Source organism: Camelus ferus, chromosome 20 (assembly GCF_009834535.1).
Source record: "Camelus ferus isolate YT-003-E chromosome 20, BCGSAC_Cfer_1.0, whole genome shotgun sequence".
Lineage (NCBI taxonomy): Eukaryota > Metazoa > Chordata > Mammalia > Artiodactyla > Camelidae > Camelus > Camelus ferus.
Genome location: NC_045715.1, coordinates 8,996,096 through 9,009,875, shown reverse-complemented (window position 1 = coordinate 9,009,875; position 13,780 = coordinate 8,996,096). Strand labels below are relative to the sequence as shown.

Here is a 13,780-nt window from a genome sequence, read left to right as displayed (position 1 = left end):
TTGCATATGGAACACTTGACAGCTACTCTCAAAAAATTTCAAGTATATAAATTACCGTTGACCCTTGAACAACACAGGGTTGAACTACCTGTGCATAGATTTTTTTTGGAGATTTTTGACAATCTGAAAAAACCTACAGGCAAACCACATAGCCTAGAAATACTAGAAAAAGTTAAGTATGTCATAAATGCATAAAATATATGTAGATATACATGTAACATACAAAGTGTGTTAACTGACTGTTATCTATAAGGCTTCCTGGTCAACAGTAGGCTATCTGTAGTTAAGAGTTTTGGGAAATCAAGTTATACATGGATTTTCAGTTGTTCTGGGGAGGGGGTGGCACTCAAACACCTGTGTGGTTCAAGGGTCAACTGTACTATTAACTACAGTCACCATGCTGTTCAATACCTCTCCAGAAACTACTCAACTCATAACTGAAAGTTTGTTCCCTTTGAGCAATAGCTCCCTTTCCCCTGCCAACCCCCAGCCTCTGGTAATCACCATTCTATTTGTTATGATGAGTTTGACTGTTTGTTTTCCAAAGTTGCAATATATAAGTGAGTTCATGCAGTATCTACGTCTGGTTTATTGCACTTAGCATAGTGTCCTCCAAGTTCATCCATGTTGTCACAAATGGCAGAATTTCTTTCCTATTTCAGGCTGAGTACTAGTCCATTGTATGTGATTACCACAATCTCTGAAAAGTCTCTTAGTCAAGTCTTTTTCAGATGTGATGGCCCAGATCCACGCCCAGAACACCCAACAAATAAAGACAACCCAGGACAAAAGTGGAATTGTTGCAAAGACACTTTGTGCTTATCAAATACTCCAAGTGCTCCTCTACCTTGTCCAGCCTCCCCTGCGGTTGGATTGGGATCATGAGCCTAGTTTTGGTCAGTGAATTGTGAGCAGAAGTGATGTATTTATCTTCTGGACTCCATCCCTGGCTATGGAGATGCTGGAGCCATGGGTTCTAGAACTAATAATAGATACAAATGGATAGAGGTCGTCTGATCCATGGTAGGCTTTATTCCAGTGAAACATACACTTCTAATGTCTTAAGCCATTGGGATTCAGAATTTGCCTGTTAGGGCAACTAGCATTACTGTTTTGACTAATAAGAGTCTAGCATAACACAGCATTCAAATTCACCACGAGAGGGAAAGAACTAGGGTTCATTATCTACTACTCACTCAGTGCTCCTGAGGACCTGAGTGGGAGGTCCATGTTACAGGTGGGGAAACTAAGGCTCACGGGAGCCCAGCTAGTCAGTGGTGGATGGAGCTTCCATCTCAGGCCCAGCCTCACAGTCTTCGATCGTCTTTCCTGCCAGACCACTGCTCCTCAAAGTCAGTGTCCATCAGTCACACTTGTTAAAATGCAGATTTCTGGGTCCCATCCTCAGAATTTCTGATTCAGAGTCTGGGGACTGAAAAGCTGCATTTTAATAAGTTTCAAGTGATGCTGATGCCAGCAACCCAGGGACCACACTGTGGGAACCACCCCACTGGACCACCTTGTTTCTTGCCATGCATCAGGTACCAGTGTCTTGAGAACCAAACCTCATTGTCAAGTGTTTCAGATCTTCCTACTTATTGTGGACAGTGTTACTGAAATGCAAGGAAAAACCCAGTTAAGTCCAAGATGGAAGAAAATCTTCTATTTTTTTCTTCCTTACAAGACTTATCTCTCCCTTGAGCACATCTGCACATATAAGCTTGAGCCACTGATCCAGAACGCCACCATCCCACACAATCCCCACCCAACCACAGGCACCTGGGAGGGAGATGCTGTTCAACATAAAAACTACAACACACTAAACACTGCTCTCAGCATGTCTGCTTGCAATGGGAAAGCCTTGGCTTTGGAAGATGTGTTTCTTTTTGCCCCTTGTTGCCCCTAAGGTTCAGAGCTCAGTTTCCTCACCTATGAGAAGGGATCCCCAATTGCAGCCACAGGCAGAGTTGTGGTGAAGACTATCAGAGGAGGTGCTGCTGGGAGAGTGTTTTTTATCATCAGCAAAGTGCTCTGAAGTCTCCGACAATGGCATGCCAGGGACTGTCACCCTGAGTGGTTGCCTCCAAAGACAGATCTCTTTCTTAGCCAAGTATTCTGAGAAACAGGGCCATTCTTTCCGCACCTGCTAAGATGAACAGCAAACAAGAATCACCAGTGCAGACGACCCCAATAACGATCAGGAGAAAAATCCCTGGAACACTAGAAGGAACATCCCTCACCACACGCTTCCCGGCTAAGAGGAACCTCTAAGCATGGGGCCAATCAGCAGCCTAGAGGACTCACCCATTCTCCGCTTAGTCCATAGTTGAATACAGCGGTACCCTTCCTGCCCCTGGGCCCCAAGTCTGAGATGCTGCTGGAATAATCAGCCATTTAAAAAAGCTTATTAAAAAAATGACTCCCTATCCCATAATGATGGCTACTTTTTTTCTTTTTAAACCTTTGCAAATTTTAAACACTGAGATCGATTCTGTTCCTGCTGGGTAAAAAGCAGCTCCTTTGTCCTTCACTCTTACTCTATCATTGAAAAATGCACAGGCAGCCGGGGCAGCTGCAAGGCACAGACGCAGAGCTCTGGGAGGGCCTGACAAGATGTGGCTTTGTTCCTCAACATCCATTGTGGGGCCTGCAAATTGTGACTCGACACACAAGACACAGAGTCAGGGTCAGAACTCTGTCTTGGCAACAGGATGTCAAGACCGCAATCTCTCTTTTTTATTTTTTTAACTGAAGTATAGTCAGTTACAATGTGTCAATTTCTGACACACAGCATAATCCAAGAACGCAATCCTTACTGCTATCTTAACAGCTGGAGGCTGGGCTGAGAGGGCAAGAGGCTGTAGACACCTCTGCAAGGTTCTGAGACAAGTTCAATGGCTGTGGGTCCCTGTGGGACAGGCTAGGACCTGGGACCCTCCACTAGACTGCTCACACTTGCACCTGGACAGACGTCTCTTCCAGCAACAGAATAGAAAGAAAACTATAAGGGACTAAAAATCACCGTACCCATGCACAGTTGAGACAAACACGAACAATAAGCTACAAGAAGGCCACAAATCAACCGCCATTTCTGAGATGCTGGGAGCAAAAGCAGGGGACTGTGCGTGATCCCTGCACACGGCACCTCGAAGAGGGTGGCAGACCACCTAGGCTACGCCTCCTGCCCATCCATTCACCCACCGGACCCTCACATTCCAACCTTCACATTCCATTTAAGGAAGCAGCCTGCCCATGTTTGGCACCTGTTACTTGTGTTCGTTCCCTCATGCTGCAGTACAAGTAAATTTAGGGGGAAAAAAAAAGCAAGCAAAAAAAAAAAAAAAAAGAAGAAAAAGAAGAAAAACGCCTTGCCTGAACTTATCCGACCTCTTATCAATTTCTATTCATGAAAGAGTCCAAGGACCCGAGTCGGTAACACCTGTGATGGGTGTGGCTCGTGCCTCAATACCACAACATCTACGCATGTGCTTTTGAAGTTTTACTCCACCTCCTCTCCATACGCCTCCCTCAAATCTTATCAGGACTGCTTTCGTATCTCTCATTAAACAAAACAAATGTGCAGCTGCCCTTAACTTTCTATCAGGCAGGCAGTGCCGTACCTTGACTCAACTCGGCACCTTTCAGAAGATGTCAGCATTTCTGAAGGGTGTTTACAGAGGACTTTCTATTTTGTGCACTGAGTTAATGGGAGACAGTCAAATGGTCTGAAAGCAGCTGAGCTGCTGGAGGATTCCACCTGTCTGCTATGCAGATGCCAAGGGATTCAATAACTCTGTTCCCTGTCATATTCCACCCTGATTTAGCTTGTTCCAATCACTCAGTTTCAGCTTGGTAAGTGACTGGTCTTCAATGTCAGTTTTGTTTGTGGTAGGGCTCAAACTCCACAGAAAAAGCCCACCGACCTGAGCCAGTCCCACCTAGGCTTTGTGGACTGTGAAGATGAGTGGATACAGCGCCCTCTTCCCGCTCCTCTCTGGTCCCCTCTGAGCCGTGCTCCACTCACGCTCCATCACAGTGGAAACGGCGATGAGAACGCTGATGATGCTGCAAGGCTGCAAAAGCCAGGTGTGCAAGGAAGCTTCTCCAAAACTTCATTTGAGTCTATTTTCCTCCCTTTTGTCTTTCAAGTGATTCACAGGGACGCATGTCCAGAGCATACTCAATCAGCCAAAGGTGAACTGAATTCATAAAACCTTTGATTGTTATTCCTATTTTTAGTAAGCGCTTTTGCAGTGGAAGAAATTACCTCGCCTGGGGAGATGCCAGCTCACCCTTAGCATCAGCCCTTAGATTTTGGGAGAGAGACTATTTGCCACCTTGGAACTAGGCTCTAGTGTGGCAAGACTCAACACTGATTTTCCCAAACCACACACAGGATGCCAGCTACAGTTAGAAGTCAGGATGGCTGCATTTTATTGCCTGTGCTATGAGCATAAAAAATGGATATCAAGTTTCTCCCCTGAACATTGCGTTATGATTTAAAGTAGCACATAATCCTTTATACACATCATTTTATAGTCTGCCCATAGTGCGAAGTGTGAACTGCTTAGGAGCGTAAAATACAGATTTAAAACACTCTTCCTTTCTAGCATATTGTTAAATTCTAAGTAAGAGGGAATAACATATTAGGTTTCATGGGAATGATCAGGTTATCATTTTTCCACCTCCCTATCTCATTCCCCACCCTCCGGCCACCGCAAAGACAACAGCTTTTGAAGTGACAGCGTGAGCAGTACAGATGAGGAGAGAAAAGGGGGAAATGTGTTAAGTTTCAAAGGCGGCTCCTACACCTAATCCGCCACATGAGGCTTGGTGCTGATCTCATGCTGTATGTATAGATTCAAACTATCCACAGTGACCAGTGTTTCAACCTTAAATCCTTCCGATTTCCAGACTCATTAGCATTAAGGAAAAGAAAGTGGTTACAGCTATTTCAATCGATTTCTTCATTCAACTTCATAAATTTTCCAAAGTCACTGACAGACATTCTGAAAAATCACCTGACTAAATTCCTAAAACAGAGCTGGATCAAAAGTCCTTCCTGGAATACAGTATATTAACAAATAATCCACATAACCACATTCAAGTTAATTTACATCTTATAAGGTGTTCATTCCAAACTGCTACAGAGAAAGTACATGCACACTCTCACAGGTACATTTATCACACACAGAAGGGCTCTACCTTATGTCATCAAAATGTGTAGTGCACACCACAGGATTTAGGACGACACTGCAGACAGGGAAAAGCTATGGCTTCCAAGCCAGAGATTAAATCCAGGGAGGCCAGGCTGAGACACGATTCTTGGGCTGAATTTAATTCATAAGTATACTATGCTTGGTCTTTACTATGTTTTAAAAAATTTGGGATTTTCACTTAAAACATCCAGATCTTTTTCATAAGATCTGACAAACGGGTCCTTCATTTCTCCAAAACCAAGGGGGCTGCAGCTGAAGAGCGATGACCCCTTTGGATAAAGGGTGGACTTTCCATCTCATGCTAGTTCCCCACACTCCCTGTTAACAGTGTTAGAACGGCCCGATTGCCTATGTTCAGTGTTTATCTGGCCCTGGACACACAACTGAGTTTGTGGCTCCTCTTCCAGGTAGATGCACTTTATGCTTCTCCAAATGTTATGGGCTGAGTTGTGCCTCCCCAAAATACCTATGCATAAGTCCTCGGTACCCCAGAGTGTGACCTTATTTGGAGACAGGCTCTCTATAGAGGTAATCAAGTTAAAACAAGGTGATGGACGGTTGGGCCTTAATCTAAGATGATTGATTTCCCTACAAAAAAGGGGACATTTGGACACAGACACACACACACACTGGGGGGAAGTGAAGATGAGGGCAGAGATGCATACAAGCCAGGGAACACCAAAGACTCAGCAAACCACCAGAAGCCAGGGGAAAGGCCTGGAACAGACTCTCCCCCGTGGCCCTTGGATGGAACCAACCCAGCCAACACCTTGACTTTAGACTTCCAGGCTCCAAAACGGTGAGACCATAAATTTTTGTTGTGTGAGCCATTCAGCACGTGGCACTTTGTTACGGGAGCCCTAGGAAACGGATCCTCCAAGTAGCTGAAATTAAGTCAGTACCCTCTGACCCCTGGGAGGAGTCAGAGGGGAGTGGCCTCAATCGCCAACTATGTCCGGTCTAGGAAAAGGACATCACGAGGAGCAACATGCTTTCTAAAACCAAGCAAGGCTTCCAAAAGGTTCCAAGAGCTTCCTCATTGGATGTTTCCAATTTTCAGAGGGGGCTATGCCTGCTCCAGCTCACAGGGGTGCTGAAAAAATTCTGGTCAACCACAACTTCGAATAAGATGATGACAGTTCACCCGTGGGTGGGAGGGTGATATTTTAAGGGTGAAGAGATATTTTAGGGGCAGAAGTGTGTCAAGGAGGCAGACTGCCCAATTCCTCCTTTATTCCCAAGCTTAATTTAGGTTATATGCTCCTACATATACTGCAAAGCCCCTCCCATTTTAGTTTTCTTCCCAGGTTTTTCACCCTCCTGACTGATCCGAATATTACAGAAGGTACTGGAGGAAATAGAGGGAGAAATCTCAGTTGGAGAGGACTGGGCCAGTTGGGTCTGAAAAGCAGGCTGTTGCCAAGAGGAAGCCTCTACACACTGACTGTTGAGTGACCATGACCAGATCATGTTTTAGAGTCTTAGCTTCTTTCTTTTAAAATAAATAGTCTTAAATATCATACAGTATCTCTTATATGTGGAATCTTTAAAAAAATGACACAAATGAACTTATTTACAAACCAAAAATAGACTCATAAACTTAGAAAACAAACTGTGGTTACCAAAGGGGAAAGAGGATGGGGGGAGGGATAAATTAGGAGTTTGGGACTAACACACACACACACCACACACTACTGTATATAAAATAGATAAACAACAAGGACCTACTGTATAGCACAGGGAACTATATTCAATATCTTGTAGTTACTTATAATGAAAAAGAATCTGAAAAAGAATATATATATATATATATATATGTATAACTGAATCACTTTGCTGTACACCCAAAACTAACACAACTTTGTAAATCTACTATACTTTAATTTAAAAAAAATAGTCTTGGTGACTTACAGACTGATTCACTTTCTAAAGGATATTTCAGAAGCAAAAGCATTACTTCTTTAGGCATCAGACTTCCCTTTAATTCTCAAAACCCCCATTCCCAACGGTCCCGAGAACCATCCTCTGGATGGAGTTGGGGAGGGGGTCACTTCTTCAACACATCAATACCTCAAGCTGGAAAGTGGAGAAGGGCCAGGAGGCACTGTGCCCTGGCTGATCAAGGGGTCACTCACTACGAACACTGAGAAGCATGGCTCCTTGTCTGATTTTTTAAATGATGATTTTGCAGGGGAAGAGGCAGTAAGTTGGATTTCTAATACATAAAATGGAGTCCTGTGGACTCAATATTACTTTCTTGGGGGAGTGAAAAGCTCAGTAAAAGAAGGCAACTGGAAATGGACTGGAGAGCTAAGATCACAAAGCTAGGCTGACCACCTCCTCGGGTTCAGGTTGAAGGGCCCAGAGAAGAGACTCAGAGAGCAGGCAGCAGCATCCTGCATCTGGGGGCACCCTGGAGGGCGAGGGGTGGTCCCGAGGTCTCTACATCTCCACTGACTGGAGGTCACTGGAGAGGAAAAACCTGCTCACCCAGCCCTGAGAAGGGACCCTCAGGTCTGTGGACTCAAAGCTTTTTGAGAACTCTATCAATTTAACTTTTCAAGCACGTACCCTGACATATTTTTTTACTTACAAGTTATATAGAAGCATGACTGCAAGGATACACCACGTACATTATAATACCGACACAGTCAACTCGAATGAGGCAAGTTCAACTGCAAGTTCTACTATTTCACTCCGCCCCCCCCCCCCAGAGGACGATCTTGTTGGCCCCTTGGGTCTCTGCACCCGGCCTGAGTCTGTGCATGTAATGGGCAGAGCAGTGTGCACCCAGCCGACCACGTCCATGTCTCAAGGGCAGCCCGCACTTCTCAAATAGCAGTCAACTAAAATAGCTATTAATTATCAAGGCATCCAGATGACTTTTGACTGAGGTTTAGGAGAGTCTGCCCAATAGCATCAGTCAGAAAGCATTTTTGGAAGAACAGTATTTCTGCATTCTTTGGTAGGAACTCTGCCTTAACATGTGGCATCATTTTACTTGATGTTTCTGTTTCCTACCCCCAATCTGGAATTATTCTCGAAATGCATTTTTTCTTTAATGTCATTAAAACTGCCAGGCTAAAATGATGTCTTCTATCTTTCTCAGTCCATGAGGATTGCAGGCTTGGCCGCACATTTTCCAAAGACTTCCCGTACATCTCACGACCTCAAACAGCCAAAGGATGCCACAGCCTTGAGGCTTCAGAAATGCAAACAGATTCCTACATTCTCTGTTATTTTTGAGGGTAATGAAGTCCACATTTTGCACAAAGGGATCAGATATCTCGTCTAATCCCCTCGGATTAGGAAATGTAGGTCCAGAGAGCAAGTGCCTACTTAGGCCAAGGCTCCTGGCCTCAGATTAGTTCTCTCTCTACCATGGTCACCCTCTGGTTCTCAGATTTACCCTTCATTCTGCCCTGGCTTCGGGATAAATGAGTGGCTGGAAGCACAAAGCTGGGTTTTCATTTCAAAGGGAACAGTCCTTAAAACTCCTTGCCTCCAGGAAGACCTTGAGATGTGGACTGGGCCCAGCCACCAGGTCTGCTGAACTCTGTACAACTCTGTCAGCCTGCTGAACACGCCTGGTGGCCTTTCCTTTAGGCTCAGTTCCTGTAATCTGGCCAGAGAGGCCAAGGGTTATACCACGAGGAAATAACCTCCGCAGCTGAAACAGGGAACAAAGACGAAACGGATTCGGAGCTCAGTACCTTGTACGTTCCCGACCCCGCCCTCTCTACCTCTGTCTTTCTCAACCTGGTCAGTGTGTCTCCTTCTGCTGATCAGGGCGAACGAGGGGTGGGTACAGATGTCTACTATGGTGAAACCTCCATGGATTTCGTGACTCCTAAGCAGTACTGAGGTGTTGTTAGAAGAGGAAGGGTTGGAAATGGTTGATTTACAAGGATCAGACTTCAGATGCAGAGTTCTTTCAGGGCAGGGATGGTCTATGTCTCTTCCCACCTCTGGGATTTGTCACTGCCATCACCGGGCACTCATGCTGGCCGTATGTGAGTGTGGGTTCAGGCACGAGAAGCTGGGCTGTCTCTTTTTAGGAGTACGTTCTGGAACAACAATAGCCTTTTTCACTTTGTCAGTTTCCTCCAGGTAGAACAGCTCTACGGTGAACAAGCAGAGCAGCTAGCTGCACACATCTGCTTTCTGTACCTCCCACCTTTGTCTCTCTCTCCACAGAAGATGCCGCCTTGGGCAGCTAGATGGTCTGGCTTCTCACGTACACCTGTAGAGAAGTTCTCAATTTCCCCCACAACCCTGGGGCTCTGCTCATGCTGCAGCAAAGCTGGGGAAATGGGAAGCAGGGGAAAGAATGAGCAGAAAGGACGCCCACACTCAGGGGTGGAGATGAACTTTGGGAAGGGGGACTGGGTCCAGGATCTGCTCGTTCTCTTTTATCTAGTCCCCCAAAGAATAGTCCTGTTTGTATTGGTTGTAAAATTGAACGAGCTGGTGCAGGAAGCAGCCTAGAATTACATACACCCACTCCACCCAGCCCCAGAGAGATCTGTCTCTATGTAGGACAGGAGGGGGGGGGTCTCGGGGAGGAGGTTTGGGGAGCAAGGACCACTATCTCCAAGTACCTGAAAGCATGCATGTTAAGAGGGGGGCTGAGGCACTGAGTAGCTGCTGAGAGAAGAGAGTAAGACCAATGGGTGGGAGACCCATGGACAGAGATTTCAGTTCAATAGAAGGAAGGGTGTTTAACAGTCAGGCTCTTCAACAATGGGACAGGCTGTCTAGAGTGTGGTGAGTAATCACTGAGGTAGTAAGAGAGATCGGATGTCCAAGGTGTGGATGTGGTACCAAATTCAATGAGAGAGAGAGAGTTAGATTTTTCATTCTGTAACTTGAAAGACCACGTATCACAAGGTCAAATCACCCACCAGTGTTGACCGTTTTACACAGCCCTGTACCATTAAAACAACATCCTGCAGGAGGAAACCAAGTGAATTACGAGAAAGAGAAGCTGCCCTTAGGTGACAAAGGAAATCAGGGTGGGAGCGGGGAACTGCGGCACACGGCTGGATGACGTCCGTGCCCCGTATCCTCTTCATGCACCCGCTTCCTCACGTGCGCTGATGAAGCTGACAACGAAAGTGACTCGACTGGGCTGCTGGAAGGAGAAAACGAAGTAACAGCAGATAACTGAGCGTGTACTCTGGGTCAGGGACGGCTTTAAATGCTTGACTTACATTATTTAATTCTTACACCAACCACCCCATCTTACAGAGGCATAAACACGGGCGGAGAGAGTAAGTGACTTACACGAGGCTCTGCGGCAGGCAGAGGGAGTGTCGGGGGGAAAGCGGGGAGAGGGAGGCCTCTACACACTGGATCCAAACCCCGAGCACAGGGCCAAAGTGGGGGCTCACGGGGTGAATGTCATTACAGAGCGGCGGCATAATGTATGGTCAAGAGGGGGCGCCCCAGAGCCATCCTGTACGACACTATGCACGTAATTCAGGTTCTGTCTGTCTGGTGTTCTTATCCATGAAATGGGCACAGAAAGGTCCATTTCATAGGGAAGCTCAAAGATTAAATGAATTAACACACATACAACGTTTAGAAGAATGCCTGGCAAATAGCGTGCCGCAAATGTTAGCTAACGCCATATAAAGATGTCCTAGGGTACAAATACACACACAGGTGTTTAACCTTAATATGACATCCTGCTTTGCAGACACCTGTAATATCCACACATAAAGACAATCACTCCAGAAGTCACAACTCAGTAAAGATGCATCTTTTCCCGCCACTGACCTCTCAGCTGCACAATCTAACAGAAAGTGCATTTATTTGATTGCTTTGGAAAACTTAACCAAACCACAGTCCCTCTGTGTGTGTCCTCAATTCTACTGGATGATGGTGCTTTTCCTACAGGTGGTTGTTCTCCCTGGAAGTCTGCCTCTCAGCTTCTCCCTGAACCTTTTATCAAGTGAAACGTCCAAGATTTTGGTAAGTGAAGAAGAGGGGACCATAGGAGCAGCCCTGGAGAAGAAATGTTTGCCACTGACTTTTTCTGCAGGCAGCTGCTCAAGAGACACTCAGGTCTGATTTGAGGATGGGGACTGAATTCTTCTACCGAAATCTGCAGAGCCAGTGTTTCTGCGGTCCTACCTGGTGAGCTTGGTGCCGATCTGCTGCCTCAGCTCCAGCCTCTCCTCATCCGTCTGCCGCGGAAGGATGTTCTTTTCTTCCAGTTCTCGCTTGGAAGGCCTGTTGCTGAGTTTGATGGCTAAGGAGTCCTTCCTGCACACCTTCATGGCCAGGGAGCCTGCAGGAGGGGAGGGACGAGTTAGTCAGGCTGTCATAAACCTGCCCGGGCTCCCACGGGGCTGACCAAGGGCCACAAGGTGACAGGCAGGGAGACATACACCATGGCCCAACACCTGGCAGTGGTCAAGAGCTCAGTCAAAGGATACTTTCATATACTTCCTGCAATCAGCATATCATCTCTACCTTGCAGCATGCTGGGCATGTGATGGGCACACAGGGAGCCTGTGATTGGATCTCTGCTCCACAGGGCCCCCCAACATGCGGGCAGCATCACAAAGAGGGGGCAGGACAGTCTGTGGAGTGCAAAACAGAATGCAACGGGCAAAGGAGGGACAAAGGCCTTCGGTAATTATGGAAGGCTTCTCAGAGGAGGAGGAGGGGCTGGCACTTGCAGGATAATGGAGGCAAACAGAATATAGGCTGGCAGGCATCTGCACGTCTGAAAGGTTGGAGGTGACAGATGAACCAGGGAATCCTGGGAGACAAAAGACATCAGCTACAGTGGAGCTGGGGATGGTGGCGGGAAGTAAAGTCAGGCAGACGAAGTGGGGTCAGTGCAGGGCAGGAGAGGGAGTGAGGTCACTGAAACAGGCCATATTCTGGGGTTGTTTATCTTTCAAACATAAGAGGTTCTGAACACCAAGGGCAGAGCTTCCTTACACCTGGAATAAATCCATGATTCTCAATCAGGAACGACCCCCTCCCACTTCCCCAGGCAAAGACACTTGGCAAAGTCTAGAGACATTTTTGGTTGTTAAACTGGGGTTGGCAGGGGGGTCACTACTGGATCGCAGTGGGTAGAGGCCAAGGATGCCGGTGAACACCCCACAATGCACGGGCCAGCCCCCACGAGGAAGGGCATGCGGTCCAAAGTGCCGCCTGTGCCGAGGCTGAGAGATCCTGGTGCAAAGAGTTTCATTGTTGGGGCAAGAAATGGTAAGCGGGGGCTGGGTAACAGCTCAGGGGTCACGTGGCTCCCCTCCGTGGCTCCCTCCGCGATGCTGTTCTAATCATCTCATGGCGCACCTGGACTCTTAACCAAAGCTCAAGTTTAGCTATCCGAGGTCTGGGAGGTGTAAAGCAAGAGGAAGGGACAGGGAGGCAGCACGTTCAGGGGCCTCCTTTGGATTTTACACAGAAAGGGCTTGTCTTCCTTCTCCTTCCGCTGGTTTTAGAACTTGGGCTTTGGAATGAGACACCGGCAGCTCCAAATCCCAGCGCTGCCACTTAGTAGGTGTGAGGCTCTGGGCAGGTCCCTCACCTCTCCGCTTCCTTCCCTCACCTGTAAAATGGGGCAGTAGTTTATGCCACTGGGTGTTGTAAGGTGTAGATAAGAGAATAAAGTCTTAGCTCACTGTCAGGCACGTTGTCGGTAAAAGGTTACTATTACGTAAGTTCATGTATTAAAAAGTTGACCAAATATCAGCCTATATTCACTTAACTAAAATCTATTTGCTTCTCAAAGCCAGAATGATAGATTTTCAACTTGGCTTTCATCATTTTTTCTCTTGTCTCTTAGCACATTTCAAGGCCTTAAAGAAGAAATTTAAATTCAGGCCTTCTAAAGTGGTGGAGGTAGGCTCAAAAATGAATTTGTTCCATATACAATGCTTAGCAGCACTATGGAGCATTCTGCAGACTCAAATTGAATTTTAAGGTGCCTCCAGCCTTTTTTTTTTTTTAAATTGATGGGGGTGTTGCATCCCAAGGGAAGCAATCAAAGAAAGAGATACACATCTAAAGAGGCAGGAGATGGTAGCATGGCGTTGCATTTTTGGAGCTCTGAGGCTGTTTAGAGAATAGTCACTCTTTCATTTTACTCATGAAGAAACAGTACCACCAGACCTTGGACTAGAACCCACAAGGGTGGGTAGCTCCTCCCACCAGCCCCGCCCCTCCCACCCCCGGGGAGGAGGCAGATGCACCCACTGGTGTACAGGGAGCTGTCGTCATCCTCATCCTCTTCCTCCTCCTCCTCCTCTTCTCTCGTGTACAGGCAAGAAGAGTCTTCGTAGTCTGACTCATGAGGCACATTTTCTTTATTGTCATCACATTCAATCACAACAGTTGGCACTTGTCTTATTTCCGGAAGGCCCAGAGGTCCTGCTTTTGTGACACTGTCACCCGAGTGCAAACCAGAGCTGTGGTAGGAAGTAGAACAGGGAACCCGCTGCTCAGAGCTGTTGAAAGAGAAGGAGAAAAGAAGACATTCATTCTGGCTAAGGCGTCATGTCAATGCAACACGACCTTTTTAAAACTCAGCT

At 46.6% G+C, this 13,780-nt stretch overlaps 1 protein-coding gene across 1 annotated transcript in view; it reads right to left on the bottom strand.

Moving 5' to 3' along the window:
* Window positions 1-13,780, bottom strand: part of PHACTR1 (phosphatase and actin regulator 1) — a 438,449-nt gene that overhangs the window by 32,811 nt on the left and 391,858 nt on the right. Inside the window, 2 exon segments of the mRNA XM_032462504.1 lie at window positions 11,358-11,514; window positions 13,446-13,696. Coding sequence (XP_032318395.1) covers window positions 11,358-11,514; window positions 13,446-13,696 — 408 coding nt within the window.